The 25,885-nt window shown below is 35.5% G+C and overlaps 1 protein-coding gene across 1 annotated transcript in view; it reads left to right on the top strand.

Annotated features, from left to right (window-relative positions):
- The window catches only part of NIPBL (NIPBL cohesin loading factor), a 100,284-nt gene that overhangs the window by 14,586 nt on the left and 59,813 nt on the right, over positions 1 to 25,885 (top strand). The window contains 3 exon segments of the mRNA XM_010176339.2: positions 2,624 to 2,717; positions 12,143 to 12,775; positions 25,761 to 25,885. The exon segment at positions 25,761 to 25,885 is cut by the window's right edge and continues 3 nt beyond it. Coding sequence (XP_010174641.1) covers positions 2,624 to 2,717; positions 12,143 to 12,775; positions 25,761 to 25,885 — 852 coding nt within the window.

The following is a 25,885-nucleotide window of genomic DNA, read 5'->3' as shown; positions in this document are numbered from 1 at the left end:
CTATTAGGATAATTTATTGTGTAATTTTTAAAGAAGAAATATTTTGAAATATTAAATCCCTAATTTTGTGATTGAACCACATTCTAGTTCATGAGAACTTAAAATTGAAACTTTCAAAACAGACAGGCTATGAAAACATAAAGCATGCCCTCATTGGTTGGTTTAATTGGAGAAAAATACTAAACATAAAAAGTAGTAAACATTGTAAACTTGCATTTTTATCCCTTTGTGCATTTTCTTAATGGACCATATGTTTTACATTTATTTCATTTGTAATTGTACCTTTAAAAGCTGATTTTAGCAGCTATCATGCAGAAAACAGTTTGAAGAATTTGGGTTAATTGAAGTTTTGCATATATGTATGAATAATAAGCTTAATCATACTGTTGCATCCTTTTCAGAAGCAGTGTGACCTTTGGTGAAGATAGTTATGAATGAGGATTATTAAATCATAAAACTGAAAAACTTTAATTTTTATTCTTTTTCTTAGTTTCAGGATTTTATTGCTTTAAAAAATGGGAATTACAGGATATTGTGTATTTGTGATATATGATTCTACAAAATCATCAAGTAGACCCTTGAAGGCTCACTACACATACACTCAAGGACAATTTTTTGGTGCACTTGAAAGCATTCCTAGAATATAAGTTTGTGCTTACATATCACCATTTGATGAAGCTCTGAACTAGGAGACTGTAAATGAGAACTTCTGAAAATTTGTCAGCTTTGGTGGGAATGGCATGTGTACCCAAAAGGTCATCTACCTAATTAGTCTGTTTAGTTAATTCAATAAAAGTTACTTGGCAGTCTTGGGTAGAGGACCTCTCCTGTCCTAATAAAACATATGTGCTAAAAAGCTACCAAATTTTTTTCAGTGTTTTGGGGATTTTTTGGGATATACTACAAGTCAAAGATAAGCCAGGTTTTAAAAAAAAAAAAAATCTCCATAATTTCAGTGTAATGAGTAACTCCTGAGGAAATTAATTCACTTTGACTTGCAATAACAACATATAAGTTTAAAATACAGGTCTCCTTATTGCACTGAATCTGAATATTAGATTTCTTTGCATATAAGGCTTTTCTCACAATTGCAGCAATTGTTCTTGCAAGCATTATTGCAAAAACAAGTGTAATTAATAGCACAGCATGAGTTTTGGGTTCATTATGCTGTGGGAGGAAAAAAATTATCTCATAGAATTGTTTTTGGGGTGCTCATGGATGGCAAACTGATGAAATCTGGTTTCTTATGGATTTACATTTTTTGACTTGTAAGCACCTTCAGTCCTAAATTTCAAACTCTTTCCTTTTCCTTAAGCAATTGTCAACTATGCCTTCACAAGGCGTATTAATTGAGTTGAAACAGGTCAAAAGGATAAAAGGTATTTATCAGGCAGATAATTCAGGTTTGGGGGAAAAAAGTTATATGAAAGAAGGCATGTTAGAATATTAGCTACTGAAATAACCAATTTAATTAGGAAACAGATTAAATAATCTTAGAACTTCCTTGGAGTCTTCCTCTGTATGACTTTACTCTCTAAAAGAATGGACTTTTTGCAATTTGTTTATAATTATAGAAATTGCCTCTTCGGATATTAGGGATTGTTAGTTTGCTCTTTCCCAAAACATTCCCATAGATGTTGTATAAAAAACAGTGCTAAAAATGGGAAATACTGTTCTGTAGAAGTTTAAGTCTAATTAGGGTATTGAGTGAATGAGTATACTTATGACCAGCAGAGTGCTCCATGCAAGCAATGAAAAACCCAGTCAGAACACTAAATGGGAATTTGAATAGTGGGCTTGATATTTAATTTTAAGATGGCTTGAGGGTAAAAAAAAAGACACATTTACATTCTTAAAGTTAGAGCATGGACATAATTACATTGTAATTAGTATTATATTATGAAGAAGTTTGCCAGAAATTATGAATTCCATTGAAGAAGGTTGTTCTGTGCAAAACTGAGAAGACAGTAGAACTTTTTTGCCATGTTTGGGAAGAGCTTCATATTGCCATTGCATGGTTTCCTATTTGACTGTCTCAGCTGCTGCACTGGGAGTGCTAGAGATTTTGTTCAGTCCTGGTGTGTGTGTGCTGGAGGATATAAATACAAAGTCTTAATTTGTTTAACTATAAAAGTAAGATGGCATGCTAGATAAGCTTTAAGGGTAGGTTAAGTGAAAAAATGATGAGTTTGTTTTCAAAATCTACATTTTGTACTCTCTTACACAGTTTTGTGTAGAGGTCATGTACCTGCTTTTAAGCTCTTTACTATGAGTGCTTCTAATGAAAAAGTTTTAAATGGAATCCTAAGTGTAAACCAAAAGTGCTTATTTAGCTAGAAGATATGCACATAGATTTATTTTTGTGTGCATGTTCTGGTTTTAGATTCTTCTTAGGCCTGATTGTGCTTTGGAATATTGCCTGTGTAATTTAGACTACTAATATTGCCTATATAGTACTCTAAATTACAAAGATTTTTATGTAAGTAAATTTTTTTCTAACAATTCTTGTATGCTTTTTTTTTTTTTTTGTCCAATCCATTTTATCAGTATATATCTACACTAATTTAAATCTTTATCAAGTGTTCATGTTCATAATGTTAATTTTTTGTCATTATCACTTTAGGATGGTGATCCTTCAATAAGGAATGCTGCATCTTTTTCCTTGAGGTCACCACAGTCAGTCTGCTCTCCAGCTGGAAGTGATGGAACCCTTAAAGGTAGTCTAGCAGTCATATATATCAATGTATTTTTTTTCCCAGTTTTAAAGAACAGATAGTTTAAAGAAGTACTTAGTTATTCCTCCTGACTTCTATATTCAAATAATACTAGAGCGTATGTAATTATGTTTTGGATCCAAAATTATTTTGAGCCCTGATCTGTAAGAAGTTTCTGAAGGTCCAAAAATTGACTGATCATCCCTCAAAACAAAGCCCAAATTCATGGAGGACAGAAGGATTTAAAATCCTTTCCTGTATGAGGATTAAAATTTCTGTAAGACTGGTTTTGGTTGCTACATAAGAAAGCATTTAAAGGCAGCATTACGAGTATTGAACTCTTAACCATCTCAAAAGTATTTTGACATGCAACATGTGTCTTAATTGCAATAATAAAATTTTAAGAACACGAAATTAAAAGTAGTTTCAGTGAACTCAATACATACAGCATAAATGAGGCCTGAAAACACTAAATGTGGAGAAGGACTAGGGTGAAATGTCAGTCAGTTGAGAGGGAACAGAAAAAAAAATCTGCTCAAAATAATTCTTTATGGTAAAATCTGAAATGCATACTGCTGTTTTTAATGTTATCCATAAGAAGCAATGACTGAGATACATGAGAATTAGCAAGGTAAGGGTTCGGGCATATTCTTGCTAATTTACTTTTTCAGTGCTTATATATTTATATGGGAATAGTAGAAAGACTCAAGAGTGCTTTTTTCTCTTTAGCCCCAAAACAAAACCAAGTCTTCCTGGATGGTCATGTTAGGTGGAGAGGGAGAACAGGAGATAAGGGAGTTTCCACAGAAGGTGAAGGTACTAGCCTTGTGCAGCTTGGATAAGAGACGTCTGACAGGGGTGAACCTTAGAGCAGCCTTCCCATATCAGGAAGACATAGATCAGGCTTTTCAGTGTTGTGGAGGAAGGATGAGATACAATGGACTTAAACTAAAATGTGAGGTTCTAATTAGGTCTAAGGAAAAACTTTTTTGCTATCAGGACAGTCGAGCATTGGAGAAATTTGCCCAGAGAATCTGTGCATTTTCTATGCTTGGAGGTTTTCAAGATCAGGCTGGGTAAAGCCCTGCTTAGTGTGGCTTTGCTCACCTTGCTTTGAGCATGAGGATGGGCTAAAGACCTTGTGAGATACCTTCTTAACTGAATTATCCTATGATCCTGTGACTGCTAAACGATCTCTGTGGTTTATATTCTGTAGGCATATACTGTGTTAAACAGTGATAGAAGAAATGTGGGCCAAGTGGCAAGTGAGAAGTATGTGTATGAGCATGACAGCAGCATCAGTATTTCAGGAGGTTTTTTGCTAAAGGATTTGTTGTAAGACTTGTGTAAAAGGCGAAGACTAAATGTGGTTGTTTTTCTCTCCTCGTTGAGCTTACCAGTTTAACAACATTGTGAATCTAAGCTACTTCCACTCAGATACATGATGACCACTTGGCCTGAAGAGTAGTTGAATTATTTTTGTTTAAAGTTGCTGCTGCTTCAATTGTCTGTCTCAGAACCCCCTTTTCAGATTATTGTACAGTTCGTACAGTTTGTACAGTTAAGATGGTAATATTTAAGCATCAGAGGGGCTGAAAAAGTGCAAGAGGAGCTTTTTTATTTATTTACCCGTGTGTTAGCTTTACTTTTGCCCTTGATAAAGCACACAACTGAAATACTGTTACTAATGGTGCTACCATTTTGTCTCCTGAAATTGATTAATGAACCCTGATTGAGAGAAACAGTTCTTGATGCTGCAAGAATTTTGCCAGCCACTTACTTCCTCTAATCTCATATTTTAGAAATATGTGGAAGAGGTGTGATAACTACAGTGTTATTTGGAACATGAGATCCTTGACAGTGAGTTTTTGGCCTATGGTTTGGAGTGAAAGTTATGCTGATAGATTTTCCAGTGATGAACAAACAGCAAGTATCTATGCAGAGCTTTTTGTTGCTATTCTCATTAGCCCTTGAAAGTTTGTTTGACAGGTCACAAACTTTGATAAAGAAAATTACCAAAATACTCACTTGTTTGTTTGAGATGACAAAAAGACATCATCAGAAACTTGGGGCAATTACTGAAGGTATGGATACAGACTGCATTTCTGTACATTTGACATAGAATTAGTATGGACTTCTGGAGGCTTGGAGAATGTGATTGCACAGTCTTGACTTATGTTCAAGACTGAACATAGCTGTCTGATTGACAGAATCTGAATGAGAAAGAAGCTTTGTTTGCATCTCAGGCAAGTATTTGAGAGATGGCAGAAGTTATACTTTTTATTTGGTTGGTTATTTTACTCAGTGGAGTAAAATTTCTCAGTTACAGAAATCTTTGCTTCACTTCTGCTCTCATAAAGGTACCTGAGTAGCTCAAGTTTTATCCAGAAGTTTTAGGGCGGTCTTTATCCTTTCTTTTTTATGTAAACTTTATATTTTTTAGCTACACAAAAAGAATAGTGGGTCTGCTTTCATGCTGTCATCTGTTGCCACATCTGCTTTCTTATGAAATTCATTTCTATGAATTTATCTATGAGAAATTAATATGGAATATTTTCCTTTTATTGATCTCATAAAATGTTCTGTGGTTTCCTTTACTCAAGATCGATTACTCATCAAAATAATTTATCCATTTGTTCTACTTTCTGACTGTTCTGAAACTTCAGGGAGTTTTTTGGTTTTTGGGTTTTTTTAAGACAACTTCTAGAGATTTGTATAAAGGAAAGCCTTCCACAATGTTTTTTGTCCACTGCTTTTCAAGGAGAAGAGTTCATATAATTTACAGTCTTGCTTCCATACAGTTTCCTAAACTTCTGGGAAAACATCTGAAAGGACAAGAAATAACTCTTATGAAACTACATAATTTTGCACTCTTTTCCAGAAATAAGTTGTATTCCTTCCAGAAATTGTTAATGGGTATTTGATTATTTTCCGCATAATTTGGAAAGATTACTTTTATTTTCTTAGGGATTTATAGGACTTCTCCAGGGAGATTCCTCTGCATTTGCTCTCTGAATGTATGGTGGATAGCGAGTAAAATTAGGAATCTTCTCAAATCTATAGCACAGACTTCCGTGCTCTCAAAGGTACTTATGAAGAAAAATTGTTATCTCACCGTCTCTCCTTCAAAAGAAAGGTGGAAGAAATTTATTCAAGTATTTTTTCAGACAGGGTCAAAAATAAACATTTATTCTTACTTATTTCTTCAAGTCTTAACTTTTTATGCAAGGATGGTTATGAATACAACAGTTCTAAGCTAGAACAGCCAAAGCTGAGTTTTTCATGAGGCGTTTGAAGATCTGGAGAATGTGGTGGAACTCTTCCCTGAAAAGTATTGAAAGAATATATGGAAATGAATACAGTCTGTCCCTAAAAACCTCCCAAAAGTTTGTTCTTCTTTGTCTGTCTCATATGCTATCCTTTTAAGTTTGAATTTTAAATTGTTATGCTCTTTTTAAATGAATGTCAACATTGTCTGTTAATCAACGTAAGTAATAATTTCTTTATCTAGTACAAAACTTGGTAAGATTTCCAGGGGAAGATTCTGTGATTTTAGAAAAGACAGCAAGAAAGGACTTGAGGGCTTCCCATCTTCTTACTCTTCTGTTGGATGGCCTGTGCCCGTATCAGTCCCAATACCTTCCATCTATTGTTTGTTAGTTAGTTAGGTAGTTAGGTAGTTAAAATATCAGTAGTGGAGTTTCCTTACTCTTGTCATGCAACCTGTTCAGATTCCTAGTGCTAGAAATCTTTTCTCCTGATGCTTAGCCTGAATCATTTTTGTTGCAGTTAAGCATGACACTTCTTGATTTCTTTCCAGTAGGCAAGGAAAAACAATTCATGTCCTTTTTTTGTAGCAGTCATTTACATACCAAAGAATGTTATCATGTCTTGCACTAATCTGATCTTTTACAGACTAAACAGCATGGTTTCCTTCTGTCATCTTTACTTATCATTTCTCAGCTTCTAATTGTCTTTGTTTTTATCTGAATTCTAATTGGTCTTCATTTTTCTTGATGTTGTACTGCCCTAAGTCATAGGTACAACTCTATTTGAAGACTTAGAAGAATGAGTAGTCAGAAAAGTATCATACACAACTTTGTATGATACTACTGTTGTATATAAGAGTATAGGTACTCTTTGCTGATAACTTAGAATCACATTACGCATTGTTTTAAACTTATTGTTGTCTTTTTGTAGAGCTTATCTATCCTCATCTCATGTTGTTACAATTGCTCTTTCTCAGATGAATAAAAAGTTTGTGCTTCCTCCCACTAAACTTTTTTTGTTTCCAAAGGTTATTCAAATTAGTTGAAAAACTGTAGTTTTTGATTCTGTTTTTAAAAACAGTTGTGTGCCCCTCTCTCAAAGACTCAACACCAAAAGCTGTCATGATCTTTAGATTAATAAAATACTCACTGTTGCATTAATGACAAATATTTTAAACTGTTGTTCTTAAGACAGTGCTCTAGAAAGCTGCATTTCTTCACCTAGACTCTTAATCCATTTTTACTAAAATTGTCTATGAATACAGTTTTGCAATAGGGTATACTGCAGTCTTACAGTGTTTTTTTCTAGATCATACTTCCTCAGCTTGTTAGTGAAATTGTTACGAGAAGCTATATAGAAAACCATGCTAAAGTCCAGATGTGGCACTCAGTTCTCTTTAATCCACAATTAAAGCACTACATTCCATAGTGCTTTATGCAATAAAATTATTTATTACTTGTTCTTAAGAAATTCACTTTGGAATGCTACTTTTTTATTATTGTCTTAATCCTTACAGAGAAATTGTTCTTCTAGTATGTACTTAAATCGTACAGATTATCTATAATACTCTGGGCAGTCCTTTACCGTCCTTTTGAAGGGACCGGTTTTGCCTTTTTGATTCTGCTGGAGGCACAAATTATCGAGATGATTATTACCAGTTCTGAGATTGATTTAGCCAGAGTTCCAGGGTAAATTTGTCTGATCCCATTTTCATGAAATCATTCCATTTGTGTGACAGTAGTAAGCAGGAACATGCTAAATTAGAAAAAGAGATGCTTCCATTTGCGCATTGTAACTGCAGTTTCTTAAAATCTTTCAACAGTATTGTGTTCCTCAGGTTCTGTCATCACCAGGTTCTTAGCTTTTCCAACAGACAAAGATTAGTATTCATGCAATATGGATGCTCTGGTTCTTTTCTCCTTCTCCAGCTTCTGCCTTTAGGAACTTACTTACAGTTTAATGACTCAGCTGTGAAGTCTTATAATCCACATGTAGCACAAATGCATTCCTTAAAGCCTTTCTTTCCAAAGACTTTTCCTGTAAAAAGTCTGGACTTTTGTGTCCAGGTTTGCTCAAAAATTTGGTACCCACTTAAATAATATTCCTAGACTCTTGAGGATCGCTTTGCTATGGATTTGAAAAGGCATAGCACTTGAATGTTCCTGAAGTCTCTCTCCAATGCGCTATGAACCAAGTATTAGCCATTAGTCTTCATATGCTCACTAGCAGTTTTTTTCCAGCTTTCACGCATAGGGAGCAATACTTCTGGCAAAAGAGGATGTAGGATGGATGAAAGACTTCTTGTCAGCATCTGGGAACCTTTACCTGTAAGGGATTTAAAGGAATATGAAGATACTGTTTTGAGTGACCTTTTAGAAGTTGTTGTTGTGCAAGTGGAAAGCTAATTATTCTTTAAAATTCTGTAAAATACACGAATCATAAGTTCCTGGTAACTTTAATAGTTGCTTTTTAGCCATGTGGATCACAACAAAGAATGTGATCAATGGTGTGACTTTGGTGCATCAGCTTTGAAGGGCAAGTGGTCTTTTCTCTGAAGAGGCTCAGAGATTGTCAGAGAAAGTATAATGAATGCTTAAATAGGATGTGGTGTGATTAGAACGTGTGCAGACAAAACCGTAAGATGCAGATGTCACTGATGTGTGTAGTCACCAGGACAGAAGCTTATTTGTTTGCTACCAAAGTTACTAAGGCACAATGAGCAAGTGAAGCCATTCCAAGGTTAAACAAACAAGAAGTGGTTTTGAAACTTCACATCTTTAAGAAGGCTAAGTCATTGTCAGTGCAGTGCATTTTATAGGTGCTTGCATTAGAAATGATTTGATAAGAAGACAGTCAAGAGTCACAGAAAAAAAAGTGTTTACAAATTGCTACAGCAGTTCATAAAACTTCTTCCATACTCAGTGCCATCTATCACTAGGAATCAGTAGGAAAATGGATTAATATAGAGAACCAGTCCCAGGTTATCATGGGTGTTCAGGATGACTGTTACTGAAAGACTGTGGAGGTGCTGTTGGTGGATGTATTTGTTCTCTGTAGAGGCCTTATTTCCTATTGATGTTACCTGCATCTCGCCTACCTTTGGTGTTATCTGGTTGACCATCAGTATTTGCTGTTCAGTAATGACACAATAACCTTTTCAAATCAGTGGAGAATCTCTTTTTATCTGGCAAGTTTTACATATTCCTGCCATATAAAAAGAGATTACACAAAGTTATTTTACTGATACTATGGATATCAACTACAGAAAGTCGTAGAATCATAGTGGTTGGAAAAGACCTTTAAGATCATCAAGTCCAACCATTAACCTATCACTACCAATCCCTTCTCTAAAGTTAGATTATTTTTTTTTTCCTGAATTACTGCACAGCCCTAGATTTAGGCTCAAAAGCTGCCTATGTATTTCTCTGTTCTAAAAGAATATTCTGAAATTTGGTTCATTCCTAAAGATAACTTCTGAAGATCATTCTATGATTTACTACATTGACATCATTTTGTAGAACAAACCATTTTGGCTGGTTCATCAAACAGATCATACCTACCTATCTGTGTATTCTTTCCATGAAAACATTTATTCTGTTATCACAAGTCTTTTAAGGGCTTTGTTCTCAGGCATATAATGGCTCAAGCCTTCTCCAGTAGAAAATATTCCAGACTGACTTCAACAGTAACAGGCACAACTTTCTCTGTATAATGGGTGATGTTTTGTCTGAAGAATCCAACAGAATGTGGTACATGTTCAAGGTGTGATACCTGTTCAAAACTGCTAATGTCTGTGTTAGAGTGAAACTGTTCCAGAATGCTTCATCTTTTTCAACTTATTTTCACCTCATTATATAAACATTGTAGCTTCTAAGGCTCCTTGTTGCCAGAGGCTTAACCATCATTAGACATCTCCAAAATATGTGAAGTTTTTGCCCGAGCATGTAACCTTAAAATAAAGCTTCTAGGCCTTATTATCAACACTTTTCAGGAATTTCCTATGGTAGGAAGATACTTTCAAAGACCTATTCGTAGTGCTGCCTAGGAGAGGGAAAATTTTACTTTTGTTTCTTCATTTACTGGTACTAAGTATGTTCAATGGCATGCACTGAAATCCTTCTGACCTCCTCAAGTCTACCCAAAGATAAAAAGAACCACCTTACCTGTTGCTGCAGTGTTATTTTTCAGCATGGCAAATACCAAATTAATACCAAATCAAAACAATCTTGTCATAGTTACTTAAAAGTTTAGGTCAAGGGGGAATCAAATCTATGTCCTTTATTTGAAGTGTAACTGTGAAAAACAGTAGAAGTTCCCTTGTTGCAACTTCAGAAATATTTATTTAAGAGATAATTAAAAAGTCAGATGTCAGTAAGACCTCTTTGGAAAGCTTTGTGCTGCCTGTAATATTTCTAGAAATAAAAGGCAGCTTGTATTTTCTGAGTGATAGTCATTATAATAAAAGAAATCAATAGTTAACTGTTCCTGCTATACATTACACTAAGACAGTCTTTTAAATTACCAAAAGAGACAGTAACTGGGAGAGCAGAACATCACAAGAGTAGGAATCTGTGGTGAAAGGCAAGTGAGAGGCATTCATGTGGTGTAGCCAGGACTTCAGTACTGGTTGAGTGTGGTGTGTAATTTGAGGAGGGGAAGTGGAGTATTGGAGAAATCTTGAGAATCAGGATAAGTCAAAACAGGGATTCCCAACATTGTGGATGTTATTGGCAGAATATGAAGTTGTTGCTGATGGTCAAGAAGGACTAAGATAATCCCATTTCATACCCTGCTCTCTACGTGCAGAAGTTATAGGACTTTCACAGAATGTAGTAGGGAGAGAAAAAAGTTTAGGAGTCTATGCAAAGAAGTCATCAATAAAGGCACACCTTTCATGTGAATTGAAGATTTGCTAGAAGTGTCCATTTTTTTTTTTATCTACAGGTCAGTACATTGCTTAATGATTCTTAATTTTTCTTAAAATAGCCAGTAGAAATTTAAGCTGCAAAATAAAGCTGCTTTTTTGTTTAGTGATGTTTCTTGAATGAAGTACATGGGGACCTGTATTCCAATTAGGTTTTGATTGTTAAAAATACTGACCTGACCTGTGATGACCTGAACCAGAATGACTAATAATAATCTCAGTCACTGCTTTCTGAAGATCAGTATTCCCCAGTGGATGAATAGACTCTGATAAATGTTTGGTTTAATAAGAGGAGGCTTTTCTCTCTCCCTCTCCCCCTCCGCCCCACTAGTATTTATTTTTAAGCCAAAAATTATAGCTCTAAATTTTAATTGGGACAGATTGAAAAGCTTTTCTGTTTTTCAGAGCTTTTTTCTGGGCTAACAGTTATGGGGAGCTGGTTTAATTTGAGGAACAAAAAAATTAAATGTGATTAATTGGAGAACATTTTTAATCAAAGATGTCCTCTAAAAAATTTCTTTAGATACAATCAAAGCCTGGAATTGAGCGCATGTGGAAGTAAAAATTCATAAGTTTAAAAAAAAACAGGAGGCGAGGGGTATAAAGCAGGGAATGATAGAAAAATGCCTTAAGACAATCAGTGTTTTGTAGATAGTAATGAGGGGGGGAGGTTGGAATGAGTTTACCTAAAATAAAAAATTCAATTAAAAAAGAAGAAAAAAGCTGAAAATGAGCTGTCAGAATCAAAGTTAAGTAGGCTGTGTATGTTTTGATTTTTATTTTTTTAAATTAAAAAAGTATAGATGAAATGGCTAATGCTTATACGCTGTTCACTAAGTCTTCATCATTGGACCTTATTAAGAATCTTTTTGATCTTTCCTTTTCTGCAGTCAACTTGCTTTCGTTGACCATTTTCTACTAGCTGCTATTCTGAACCTGCAGGGACTATTTTTATTTATTCTTTTTTGGTGGTGGGTTTTTTTGTTCCATCTTCTCTGAAATGATCTGTTCTCTACCTGCAGTGGACTGCTAAAATTCCTAGGAAATACACTTCAACTACCTGGATTACATCTTGATCTAGGAATGATGTGCTTCCTACCAATCTTATTTAGACCTTTTGTGAACACAAATATATGTAGAAATACACATTAAAATTATGTAGGTTATATTTAGTGTGTTTTTATATAAACATGAAACAACATAACTGTTCAGTTTTTCTGAATTATTATTCTAGGATCAAGACAACCTTTAATCCAACAATCTCAGCCTCCACCTTACTCATCACCTAGAGATGTTCCCCCAGACATATTGTTAGATTCTCCAGAAAGAAAGCAAAAGAAACAAAAGAAAATGAAGTTAGGCAAGGATGAAAAAGACCAGACTGAAAAAGCCGCAATGTATGATATCATTAGTTCTCCTTCCAAGGACTCCACTAAGCTTACGTTAAGACTCTCTCGTATAAGATCTTCGGATATGGACCAGCAGGATGATATGCTTTCTGGTTTGGAAAACAGCAGTGTGTCAGAGGGTGATATTCCTTTTAATGTGCAGTACCCAGGACAGACTTCTAAAACACCCGTTACTCCACAGGATGTTAACCGCCCACTAAACGCTGCTCAGTGTTTGCCGCAGCACGAACAGACAGCTTTCCTTCAGGCACAACAAGTGCCTGTTTTACAACAGAACACTTCAGTTGCTGCAAAACAACCTCAGACTCCTGTGGTACAGACACAGCAACAGGTTTCGCAACAAGGAACTATAACGTCATATGATGAAGTAGAATTGGATGCATTGGCTGAAATTGAGCGGATAGAACGTGAATCAGCTATTGAAAGGGAGCGATTTTCAAAAGAAGTGCAAGATAAAGGTAAAAGGATTGTGTGTGTCTATACACTATATATATTATATAAATATATATATATATGCATATAAACCCCATATATATATATAAAACAACCCCTTCCTGTCATTGTCACGTAACTCAATTCTGTTTACTTAGTGTAGGTTCTTCTGCGACATTCATCTCCATTCCCCTTCAACAATGAACTGTAATCTCTTATATATGCGTATTTTTAATATCTGGTATTCTTTATTTGGGGTGTTAATGGGTGGAAAGTGAAATTCCTATGTTTCAAAATTCTTTTTAGGCTACTCTGATTTTGAACCATGACACTGAATGAAGTACAATGGACATTGCTGATAGTTTCTAAAAAATCCCAGCACTACCATAAATCAAAATTTGTAATAAGTCTTGGCAGTTGAGTTATTAATTAACTACCCATATTGCCTAATTCAAGAAAATACAGGAAAACTATTTTATCCAGTTTCTATTCATATGCCCATTTGAACCTAATGTGAAGGAGGTGTTAGATTAAAATCACATCTATTATTTTAAAGGCACTGTAATGACTGGGTAATATATTCTACTGCATTGACTCCAGTGATTGTTCAAACTGGATATTCATTATTATATAAAGCTTTAGAGAACTACTGTATACCTGTATGGTCTCTAGCACACAACCAGGTGAGCCTCTGAAATATTTTCAATTCAGTAGCTGTACTGGTTGTTTTAACCAATTTCATTGAATTGGGTTTGTTTTGGTTTGTTTTTTTCTGTTGTTAGCTGGTTTTAAGATTTTAGGCTGCAGAAATCTCAAAAGTAGATGCAAAGCCCACATGTCAATCTTGAAGATAAGATATGTTTTATAAATTAGATAGTGAGAGATTAACATTTTTCAGACGCTTACTCTGTACTGTGTTTAACTTCTGAGAAAAAATATCTTTTATAGTATAATGCTGATTTGTTAGATACTCCCAAGAAATATCTAGCAGAGTGGAAAAACAGTGCAACTTCTGCTTTTTGGAAGTTCATAGGTGAAAATGGTCAATTTTGGACATACATGCAGGGTCACACCTGAATTTACATGCAGTTTGGGTCTCCAGTTTTCTCCCTATTCAAAGACTTTTTTTTTCTCTTTAAAGTTGCCAGGGTGGGGGTGGGGAGGAGAAAGAGTGAGTTTTATGTGTGTGTTTGTAAATGTGGTTGTTGCGATTACTAAAAGGTTTAACTTCTTAGATATTTCTTATTTGGTCTTATCAAGTCTTTTTAGGAAGCGTTATTTGTGAATATGCGAAGAAAATGTATACTCACCACAAAAGAGATTTCTACTGTCTTTAATTTTAATGTAATGAAATGGGGAATTTGTTACTTTGCTTAAATCTCTTCTCTAATTTAAAATCTGCTGATGGAGAGCTTGTGGTTTGTCTCCTAATACTTCAAAAGCTACTTGTATATCCACACACTTCAAGTAGAATCTCCAGCACATTTTAGCTGAGAAGCATCTGGAAAAATGCACTGTATTTTTGATGGTGCACAACAGCCTTGAAACACTTACAGCAAGACTAAAACATACTTTCTCTTTTGTTCTGGCTTTCAGGAAATGTTGAGCATTAGTTGTGTAATTTCTTTATCATAGTTAGCTAACTGTGGGCAGACTCTGGTTTGTTTCTTTTGGGGAATGGGGTGATTTTTGTAGAATGTGATCTCTCCCCTTCACAACTGCTCAATAACCATCTTCCCAAAGAAGGATTCCAACCTTATGCTTTCCTTCTACCTGCGTCCTCTGGCAGGTCTCAGTTCTTCCTGAGCTCTTGCAATTGCCTTCAGTCAGGTGCAAGAGTTTGCTGCCCTGTATTGGGACAAATGATCACTATTTTTTCACTTCTGGTAAGTTGCCCCTATTCTAGAGAGTGGCTCTTCTCACTTAGGTTTGTGAGATTTCAGCCATGAAGGAGTAGTATTGAGCAGAAGGATTTTTAGCAGTCTTGGGGCAGATTTCCTGAAAAGCTGTTACCATGGAGGAATATGGTTCTTACTTTTTGGTAATGCTTTTGCCATTGCTTGTGGGTTTGTACTATGTCTACAAGTTAATACACTCTGTGATTGTTCTAGTTACAGCTGTTTGGTTTGATGTGACTGCAGGAGGAAGCTTCCTCTATTGTTCCTATGGGAAAATGTCTGTTAGAAATATATCCAATAACTCCTAATTATGTCATTCATTTTTGCGAAGCTGCTTACTGTATTTGTGCAGAAGCCTGGCATTTGTGCATTTTAGTACATGTACTGTAACTTCAGATTACACATCAAGAAAGTAGTGTGATTGTAGCAAGTACGAGATCTAATTAGAATGGGAATGCATAGTGCTAGCTGGTGCTTTACAATAGAAGGCGTCCCTCTAGAGAACTTACTCAAGATGCTAGCACATGTTAGAATCTGCACAAAAGCATCTTTGCTGCTTTTGTAAGTCAAAGCATGGGAATACATGTTACAGTCACACTGCACTTTCTGTGTAGGCACACATTATTGTCGTCCATAAACTACTCTGAGTAGAATTGTATTTGCAGGTTTTGATAGAAGATTAGTGGTCTCTTCTGTCCTTTTTTTTTTTTTTTTTTTTTAGACTTGAAATCTCTGTAGTACTATGCCTCATCAGATGCTTTCTTTTTAACATATGGTTGGATTTGTGAGGCTTGGAACCAGTAGTGTGGTGGAACTGTTTATTCCAGAGGAGAGGCAGAGATTTTTTTTGGAGGGGTTCTTGCTAAAAATGATACAATTGCTACTCTTGCCTAAGGTCTTTTTTTTTTCTTTCTTTTCTTTTTTTTTTTTGTGGCTGAAGTCCTTTTATAATGTCTGGTACAGGTGGAAAATGGGGATTAGAGCCCTTTGGTAATTATAGTACTTTCTATAATAAATCATTAATTCTAACAAAACTGTTAGAATATTTAGCTTCCACCAAACAAAGTCTCTCAAAGTGGGAAGCAGTCTCCATTTCAGAGGTGGAACTAGCGCAGGTGTTTGCAGAAGTGCTGCCTTCTTTGAAAAGCAGTGTATCTTTCTGGAACCTGATAGTCGTGATTTTACTTTCTGAAAAGGGAGTTCTTAGGGCAGAAATCACTCATGTAAAATCTGGCAGATTTAGTCTAATCTATGTCAGATTGCATAAGGAGTGATTTTATAGTGTAGACCTTTTACCTCATATCTGAGTGCTTTTCAGAGCTGTGTTTTTATAATTCTATTCTTTTTGTCTATTTGAATCTTGAGTTAAGTGGACCATATAGTGTTTTCTTCATGATAGAGAGGTGCAAAGTTTGAAAAAGTTGATTTCGTCCTTTTCCTCTGTGTGGAAGGACAAGAGTCTATCTCTTCTTCCTGTTTTTTCTGTCAAGGAAGTCTCTCTGTATTGATTAATTTTGCGAGTAATTTGTCTGTATCTGTTAGTGAAGGGAATAGTTGGAGATTTTGGAGATTAAGGCGCTTGGCACCGAAAGTTACATTCTAATACATCTGTTATATTTAATAGCCTTATAACAAATAAATAAGTCAATGGAACGTGACAAACCTCAGGTCTTCAGCTCCCATCGCCCCCCTCACAATGGCTCCTATACCCTCGTCAGATACAAGTTCTCAATCAATACTAGATCATGTCTTCTCTTTTGAAACGATGTGTAGCATTACAGACAGATCCAGCTTTTATTTATCAAGACTTGAATTATTTGAGTTAGAAAAAAAGGTATTTGGAAGGGCTGATACAGGAAGGGATTATCTTTTTCCACAGCAATCAACAAGAAGTGAACCATCCTCTGCTTAGGTGCATTGTGATATTTTGATGATATAATTTCTTTAGAAAGGTAATGAAGCTTCATGCAAACTTTCTTCTCTTCTAATCACTATCAGTAGTCATATTTCCTGTACTACTTGGTGCTATTGAATACTTTTGAAACAAGTAGAGGTCCATGTTCTGAACCTGTTTTGTTCACTTTACTGAAGTTGTGCTTTGTTCACATTCTGAAGTTGGCTACTCCAAGAAAGTACAGGAAATCCTCTTGAGTTTCAGAAAATGCGGTCCTAGGAATTTTTGTTCTTCTCAGAAATCTTTTTTTTCTTGGTTGAGGTGGAGGATGTTGAGGTAGGAATTTCATTTTGGTAACCTCAGTTCTTTGCATTAGGTCATGCTTTGCCACTGTTCAGATACAAGTGGGTTATTTTTGTGTATAGTCAGGTAGTTGAAAGCTAGTCAGTCGCTTTCAGTCTAAACCTTTCCTAGAACATTACACTAAATTCTTCTTGTTCTTCAAAATCTAGACCTGCTACTGAATTAATTTTCAGGTTCCAGGTCTAGACCTCAAGATCTTTCATGCTTTTCTAAAAATCTGAAATACTGTGAATCAAAAATATTTAAGATATTAATGTTAAAAGAAGCTCTGAATCTTCTAGATAGGGGTAAAGGGAAGATAACCTTGAAAGTTACTTGAAAAAAGAATAAAACAACTCATCTTTTTTCAGAGAGTCTTTTTCAAATTGCTTTAGTTTTTTAGTTTATTCAGATCTGCTAATTTTAATTTAGCTCTTCCATGCATAGTGTTATGTGCTCACTGATAGATTTTAGGCTACTTTAAAGACACTTCTATATAATGCAGCTGTCTTAACAGATTAAGGAGTTCTACTTTTACTTGTAAAAGGCACAGTTCTCTGGAGTTTGTGAGAAGAGTAATTAAATCATTAATCACTAACCATTTCATTGAGAGGCTTTTTTTTTTTTTTAACTTAAAAGCACTAGAAGCATTTTTTTAAAATGAGACAAACCTACTCGTATCTGTGGTTTTTTCCCCTATATATTTTACCTCTGAGGATCCATTTTACCCACTTCTTTGGAATCTTACTGTGGATTCTTTGAATTAGGAAGAAGGGAAGCTGTAATAACTTTATTTTCAATAACTGGATCAGTTAGGGGGCATTTGGATGCCTGCTGCGGGCCCTTCTTTTTTTAGTTCGTTCCAAGCCCATAGCAGCAGAGACACACATCCCGAGAGTGTGAATCTGCCGGAGCAAAACTCTCAAAACTGCACTTATAGGTAAGTAAACTTTTTCTCTTACCCTTTAAGTTCTTATGCATCTCCTCTCCCTTTCTCCCCATTACCTATCTCCCCCTAAAAGATCCCCAAAAAAGAGACTAATAGAAGAACACTATTAAGAATGAATAATTGGTTTATGTCTAATTTTAAGTAGCCAATTAATTAAATGTAATTATAACCAGTATATTAGCATTTATTTCCAAAAATATGTTATGGAGGTTTAATTTCCTTAAAAATGGAGCTACAAGTGTAGTCATTTGTATAGTAATCTTGCAGAAGATTACAGTCACAAATACCAGAAGATGAAATGAGACAGTATAAAATAGAAAAGGACTCTGTGTCTGTGTAGTAGGAGAGTGTGAGAATTAGGTATCATATTTTGTGTATACAACCTTTCATTAGGTCTGCATTTTGTAGTGTGATGTACTGGATGAAACTGGCACCGCGTAGAGCCTTCTCAAGAAAAAACAGCTTTGCAACCTTCAGTTCCTATAGATCAGAGGGGTTTTTTTCTGTGTGTGTTCACATGTGTTTTAAGAAAAGTCAGGGGAAGAAATTCCTCTTCTGTCTAGAGAAATTGAAATGAAGTGTTGCAATGTTTCCATCTATCTAGGAAAAATCACTTTCTTTTATATTTTTTATGAAGAATGAAATACTGATGAAATGAAAAACATTTAAAAAATAGTAGAAGCCTTTTTTTTTAATGGTGTTTACATTATTTTGGTGCTGTTGTGTAACATGAAATCAAATTCCCCTGTTTATCCCAGGTTGTGCTTTATGTAGAGTAGTGCACAAACATGCTCTTGTAAGCAGGTGTAGAAAATAACTAAAACCTAGCAGTTTGGTAGGGAGTCTCTTTTCTTTTTTTTTTTTTATCTATAGCATATACTAAGATTAGACAACTAAATATAACTTGCATGTAGCATTATGCCCTTGATTGTACCTGTTAGACGGGTGGGAGGATTTATAATATTACTTACCCAGTAATGAATTTATTTTGTTCTGGGACAGTCACTTCTCTATAATAGATTTAAATCTTCATAAAGAAATGGCATGTATAATTAATAAACTTTATTAAGAGTTTAAGCCCAGCATTTCTATCATTAGTAGTCACAAAGTTCACTCTGAGATCAACCTGAGCAGCTACAGACTTTTTTTCATTATCCTGCATTCATTATTATAAATGTTACTGGATTTAGTTAATTGAAGATATTTTTGATTGCAAGGTATGTCATCAGGATAAAATCAGCATCTGGAAGGGAGATTTCAAAGTCATTGCTTATTTCTACATTTTCTGAAGTTTGCTGTTCATACAATTGAATTAAAAACTAGTTGGATATGTTAATATGTAGATGATACATAACTAGTTTTCATTAAGTCTGTTGTTAGTGTGTGGTATTTTTCTTGTGGAGGTGCTCCATTGTGTATTTCAAAGTAATCGCACTTCGTTTTGCTCATTTTAACAACAGAGTTTACAAAACTGTAATTCTTCACAAAACAATCACATGACTAAAACACAACATTGTCTCAGAAAAATCTCTCTCATAAATAAATTAAAATTATATTGTTTGTAAAAGCAATATTAAATTCAGGGAGGTTAAGATACAGCTTCCAATCTCTAAACAAGTGTAGATGCTTGATTATACTTTTCCATAGTTCAATTTTTGTTATTTTCTAGTGTAATATTTCTTCTGTATTACTATAGTGGGCAGGGAATAATGAGTTACCAGACATCCTTAAGTAGAAAGATTCTCAAGGTGGTATTTCATTCTCCAGTTACACTGATTATGTTATTGTTATATTTAAGAAAACAACCAAAACTACCAAAATGAAGATTCTGAAGCCTCCTATATGCTAAGGCGTGTCAGAGACTCCTGTAGTCTTTTTGTGCTTTGTCTGGAATGAGCTGGACATCCTTCCTGATGGGCTTCCCTTTTTGCAGTGACCAGAAGTTTGATAAAGTCTTTTAACAGATTGCTAAAAATTAGCAGGTGTTTCTGTTCAGATTCTCAGAAAGCTCTTCCTCTGAACTGCAGCAGCTGGAAGCCTTCTGGTCAATACTTCAGAGACTTTGGAATTAAATTCTGCTCTACAAAGCTTCTTATACCAGTTTTATGACTGTAGTTTCATAGTTTCTTCTGTAAGGGAGCAAGCAGTGAGAATAAAATTTTTGACCTCTGCTGAGTCTCTCCTTCAAGGGGAGAAGCTAGTGCTGTGGGAATCTCTTCTGCTGATGGGAAGAGTTCCCTTTGGTTGTTCAGTTCTTTGTTTATTGGAATATGGTTTTGAGAAAAGCAAACTTTCGTGGTCAGTAATGTGGAATGTTCATGAAAGAATAGAAAGATAAGAACAGATATTTGCCCTTACTCCATTGATAGGTCATCCATTAGTACTATTAAAGTAACTTTACACCTTCCTACTACCCCGATCAGATTGATTGATTTAGATACTTGTGGTCTACAGAACACTATTGTCTGGGGAGACAGCTCACTTGGACAACTTTGAAGAGATCTTTGAAAAGAAAACAGTTGCCAGTAAACATAGATTTGTTATTTAGACATACAATTGTGTTACCTGTTGAAGATTCCTGATCTTGAATGTTAGCTTAAATAAGATAGGCTTGTAATTGGCCTCTGTCTGACCTGTCTCCAATGCTGTTAAAAAACTTAAGGTTTGACAGTAAGGAATAATGGCTTAGGACTGGTATATTTGGTTTAAATTAATTAATTGCTGATTTAAATAATTCAAATAAGTGGTATTTCAAATGAGTGGAGGCATACCCCAGTTATCTCTGAAGAGTGTTATAGAGATTTAAAAAATAAAACTCGTAATTGTTATGCTTTAAAAAAAGAAAGTTTTAAATGGAGTAATCAAAATGGTTCATCCAGAATTCAGCATTAGAGAATCAGTATTCTTTGTGGTTCTGAAGAGGAGTGCATTCACATTTAACCATCTTGGATATGAAGTCTCCAACTGAATCCCTTGCAAGGTGTAAGTGAGGAAGTAATAATTTATCTGCTGTGTCTTTGAGATAATTCCAGATCATTCAGAAATCTCTGCATTTTAGAGTTTACCAACCCGTATTAATGGAGTAAGGTGTTACCATTCTGCTAAAATTATACTTAGCAGCATGCACATGGTTATTATTTAGACTTGTTACTTTTTCACAGATATTTACAAAAGGCCCATTTCCATTTGCTAAGACAAGCAGTTCGGGAAGGTTTTAGGTTATCATGCTGTTTTACTGATGTGTTGCAAGAGTTTAATCTGTGACTTAGGGCAATCATCAGGTTTGCAAGAAAGCAGTAACATCAGAGAGTTCAGCACTAACTGCTCTGGCTGCTGCTTTGGGAAGATTTCAGGTTAAATGGAAGAATTTACATACTTTAATACAGCTTCAGTCATCTAGCTGCTGTCCCTGACACTTCCTTAGCTTCCAAGCATAACTGTTTTCAGGATGGATATTCTTTAAATCATGATTGACTCACAGTTTCAGCTAAAATGTATTTGAATGTGTCTGTGGTCATTCCAGTGGAATGATTTTTTGCACAAAGGTTCTGCAGTAATTCATTAATTTCTAAATCTGAAAGTACTCGTCGTTTTGACACACAGATACTTCCAAAGATGAAGGCCACAACTTGTGTCCAGGAATACTAAAAGAGGACAAGTGAGAAATAACCACTTGGAAATCCAGCTGATCTTTTTTTTTCCATTTCAAACTTGTGGTTCCTGTAATGTTTTGCTTCTTGCACCACACAGTGACCCATTTAATTTGACAGAACATCTCTACTGGTTTTTAGAATAAGGTAGCTTATGATCTTGCTTTGAGTACCAAGGTACTGCCTTTTGGTGAGCATGTTGCAATGTAAAGAGAATATCCATGCAGATTTGCCAAGCCAAAAGGATGTATACCTAAGAGAATAACTGCAATCAGACTGTGCTTTGAACTATCATTAATATATTCAAGGAATTGAATGAAATGTAGATATATTTTGGATGTATCTACATTCTTGAGGGGGGGAGGAATGTATAATATTTCTAAAAAGAAAAGAATCTGAAAACAGCAAAATTGGATACCTGATCTCTAGTATAGTCAGAAAGCTCTTCTGTGGCTTACTACGTATTTTTTTTGTTGTGAAAACTGTTACAAAGAATGAAGCAAACAATCCTTATCATACTTGATTGGTTTCAAGAGCTTGTGAGCCTACGTGTTCAGAACTATGGCAAGCTTTGAATCTAGATCTGCAGGATTTGGAAGAAGAGCTTTAGTCTGATACCTTGCCAAAGTCCTAGATCCGGATAATAAAAATAAATTCTACTATCTATGGAATGAAGTGAATGAAGCTTGGATTCTGATGCCTTGAAGGATATGAAGTATATTTGGATGGATATTGTAAAAGTTCCTAAGTTCTTTTGTTCATCAAAACCCTAACAGGTCTTGGGACACAAGCCTTAATAAAGTAGATGTATGCAAACTTGCATGTATTTGTAAAACAGAAGATATGAAGATACCTGTTTTCAGAGGGTAATTACTCTCTCCTCACCTCTCTCATTCTCTATGGATAGTCTCATATAGTTCTAAGTGAGTTCAAGATTTCATAAAGCCCTTGAAACGCAATGATATATTTCAGCTTTCAGATTTCTGGACCTATCATGGCAACTTAAGAAGTTCTTGTGCTCATTCAATGGAGGTTTTTTTATTATGATTGATGAAGATAGTGGTACTGTGTACTCATCCTACATTTTATGCCCTAGTTCAGCCTGGTAGTTTCATATACTTGGGCCAGCTTTTTTGTCCGAGATCCAGAAATCTCACAGAGGCCAAACAGTAATGATCAAGTCTAGTTCTGAGGATCGCCATCAAGATGCACTGGAAATACAAAGAAATCTGTGAGTAATCTGTAACTCCACCTGCAATCACCTTGCCAGTTAGGAAAAGAAAACTTTGAAGGTGTCCCTTTCTTCTTAGATAAGATGTCAACAGGTTGTGGTTATAATAACTTACTAGAACATCAGTATTCAGTTGCCAAGAGAAATGAAGAAGGTGCACCGAAAGAGCTCTATATTTAGAGGGAATATGTATGCCACGTTGTGATGTGATCATCTACTTACCTGTTCTCAACTTACAATTTGACATTTTGGATCATGAAGAGCAGCAGCATTTTGAGCCTGGTCAGTTACAGAAGTTCAAGCGAGAAAATTGGTCCTACTTGAATTGTTTTGGTTGTTTAATCTTGGAGCCTTCAGCATGAGGGCTCTGAAAGGTGAGTTTTGGTTGATCCAGATACAGCTGTTTAAGGCCTCACAGCTCCTGGCCATCTGCCTTGCTCCTATAGTAGAAGCAGCAGAGGGAAACATTTGCTTGGTTCTTAACTGACTCGTTCAGCCTGGTAGGTTAATGCAAACTAGTGGCTTAAGGTGATGCGCTGGAGAATGAAATGCACTTGTGGAAATAGGAATGTGTGTCCTTTCTGCCACAGGTGACAACCTCAGTTAAAGGAATGGGGCAGATAACTTAACAGTAAGGTCTTAAAGGCTACTGTTAGATCCACCATCAGAGCTTTACAGGACATTTTCAGTGTGGCTGATGTATCTGGGTTAAAATGAAAAAGCTGACTGACTTTTTCCTGAGAACACAAGTTTTTCAATTTATGTTTCAAAATTTAAAGAGTTTTAATTGAGAAATAGGTAGTGATGTGTGTGGATGTATGTGTACTAAGTTTAAAAAAAAAAAATCTAATTTGAAACCTACTAGTCTGGAAGCTTCTACTTCATTACCATTCCTAAGACCTACCATGAAGCTTAGTGAGGTCAAAGCCCTATTAGTCACAAGGAGAAAAGGATTTTCTTTTGTCCTTGCATTAGGGTTTTAAAAAAAAAATCATTTTAAACAATAGGGAAATTAATCTATATAAGGTCTTATATGAATCCAACAGTTGCTGCAATACAGAAAAAGCAAAAATCTCCATGCTAAAAAGCTGCACCTTTGATGTGGCAAATTTATTTTGCTTCACGTATCTGTCGTAAAGTTCTCAGGCATTCTTACAAGTTGTTGTTGAACTTTGAAAAGTTCCTTATTTGCAGTTGACCAGTTTCTGCATGGAGTTTATTGTGTCTGTCTTTACTGTTTTCCAGCCATGAAATGTTGTACGTAATTTTGGAGTTTTAGGAAGTTAGAGATGTACAAATAGATTTGAGAATGAAAACGATAGGGAAAAAAAGCCTGTTCACATCACTGGAATTGACAATGTTACTACTTGGTCTTGTGTTTTAATGTTAATTTTGGAGATGATCCTTCAAAGTTTTAATTCTTCTAAATAAGAATCTTCTACAAATATAGAAGAAACCAGAAGTCAGATGTCATAATTCTGGTTTACAATTTGAAAGGGTGGTTGTTTTTTCCTTGGGGTTTATTTCCCTGTTCCTGGATTGCATCCTCCTTACAACAGAAATTCCAACCTGTGTTTAGTCATTCCTTAGACTTAAAGTCATATTCCCTGATTACAGGGAACATAATTGTTTTTTTGACAAATTACGCAATAATAGTTTATAAATTAGAATATAAGCCTTAGTGCAGGTAGGGCTTTAGGCAGAAATTAATTTCAGTTTAGAGTACCATGTTGGTAATATAAATAGGTTGTAGTTTAAATGAATAGTATATACTCTCTTGGATGATTCCATGTGCTGCTCATTTCTGTGAATTCTAGCAAATTGCAGAGTGTGTGGTTGGCTCATTTTATTTTTCTGTATTCTACTGTTAATTATTTTTAGTATAAACTGAAAGGCTTATTGCAGAGTCAAGCTGTTGACACTACGTAAAATTATCACTAAAGTTTTTATCTCATCCATGAAAAGCATTACGGTTTCAAACAGAATAATACTCAAGCTTTTAAGTGTATAGTGTCCCCCCACCTAATACATATGTGTTATGATATAGACTCCAGCTCTTAGTATACTGCTTTGCTTCAAAGAGAAGCGTGGAGTGTTGGAGTTCTTTTAATAATTTTTTTGTTCATTGTTCATGCATTCCCTGGCTAAAATATGTGTGAAGTCCAACTGATCACAGAATCACAGAATCACAGAATGTCAGGATTGGAAGGGACCTCAAAAGATCATCTAGTCCAATCCCCCTGCTGAAGCAGGAACCTAAATGACATCACACAGGAAGGCGTCCAGGCGGGTCTTGAACGTCTCCAGAGAAGGAGACTCCACCACCTCCCTGGGCAGCCTGTTCCAGTGCTCTGTCACCCTTACTGTAAAGAAGTTCTTCCTCAGGTTTAAGCGGAACCTCCTGTGTTCCAGCTTACACCCGTTGCCCCTTGTCCTACCATTGGGCATCATTGAGAAGAGCCTGGCTCCATCCTCATGACATTCGCCCTTAACATATTTGTAAACCAAGTAGGGACAACCTCTGTCTTAATCATTGCAGATCCTTGCCTAGTTCATGTGTATTGAAGCAGGCTGAATCTGCAGAAGAGGATCTTTTATAGGATTATTCCTCAAAAAGTAGTTGTGGAGGTGCACCTTAACTTTGTCTTTGCAGACTTTTGCTTCAAGCGTAATTGATTAGTTTGGAGGGGGTTTTTTTGGTTGATTTTTTTTTTTTTTATTTGGTCTTTATGTATTACAGCTGCTTTATTAGATGGTTCTCTTGGGAAATATAGAGGGACTTCTATTTCATATGTTTTGAGGGTGGGGTTTTTTAAAGACTAATTGGCACCTGTGGTAGACTGACAATGAATGGTAATCTGAATACATTAAAAAGTATTAGCTAGAGAAGTTATATCCTTGCTTTTAACTTAAATGGATTTTGTTGTGTGTGCATATATGTGCTGAGGGGGATTAATCGGTGGGAATGGAGGGGAATGGACATTCTTGCTTGGACATTTACCAGTCTCTATATATATAATTTGTGATTTTTCTCTTTTAATTTGCAGATAAGCCTCTAAAGAAGCGAAAACAAGAAAACAAACCACAGGAGGCTGGAGGTGCTACTGGAGGAAATAGAGCAGCTTCTCAGGAGACAGGTTCTGCAGGAAATGGGGCGAGGCCAGCGTTGATG

The sequence above is a fragment of the Antrostomus carolinensis genome, unplaced genomic scaffold (assembly GCF_000700745.2).
Source record: "Antrostomus carolinensis isolate BGI_N321 unplaced genomic scaffold, ASM70074v2 scaffold21739, whole genome shotgun sequence".
In the NCBI taxonomy this organism is placed as follows: domain Eukaryota; kingdom Metazoa; phylum Chordata; class Aves; order Caprimulgiformes; family Caprimulgidae; genus Antrostomus; species Antrostomus carolinensis.
Note: the sequence above shows the minus strand (reverse complement) of the source record. Positions and strands in the feature narration are given on the sequence as shown.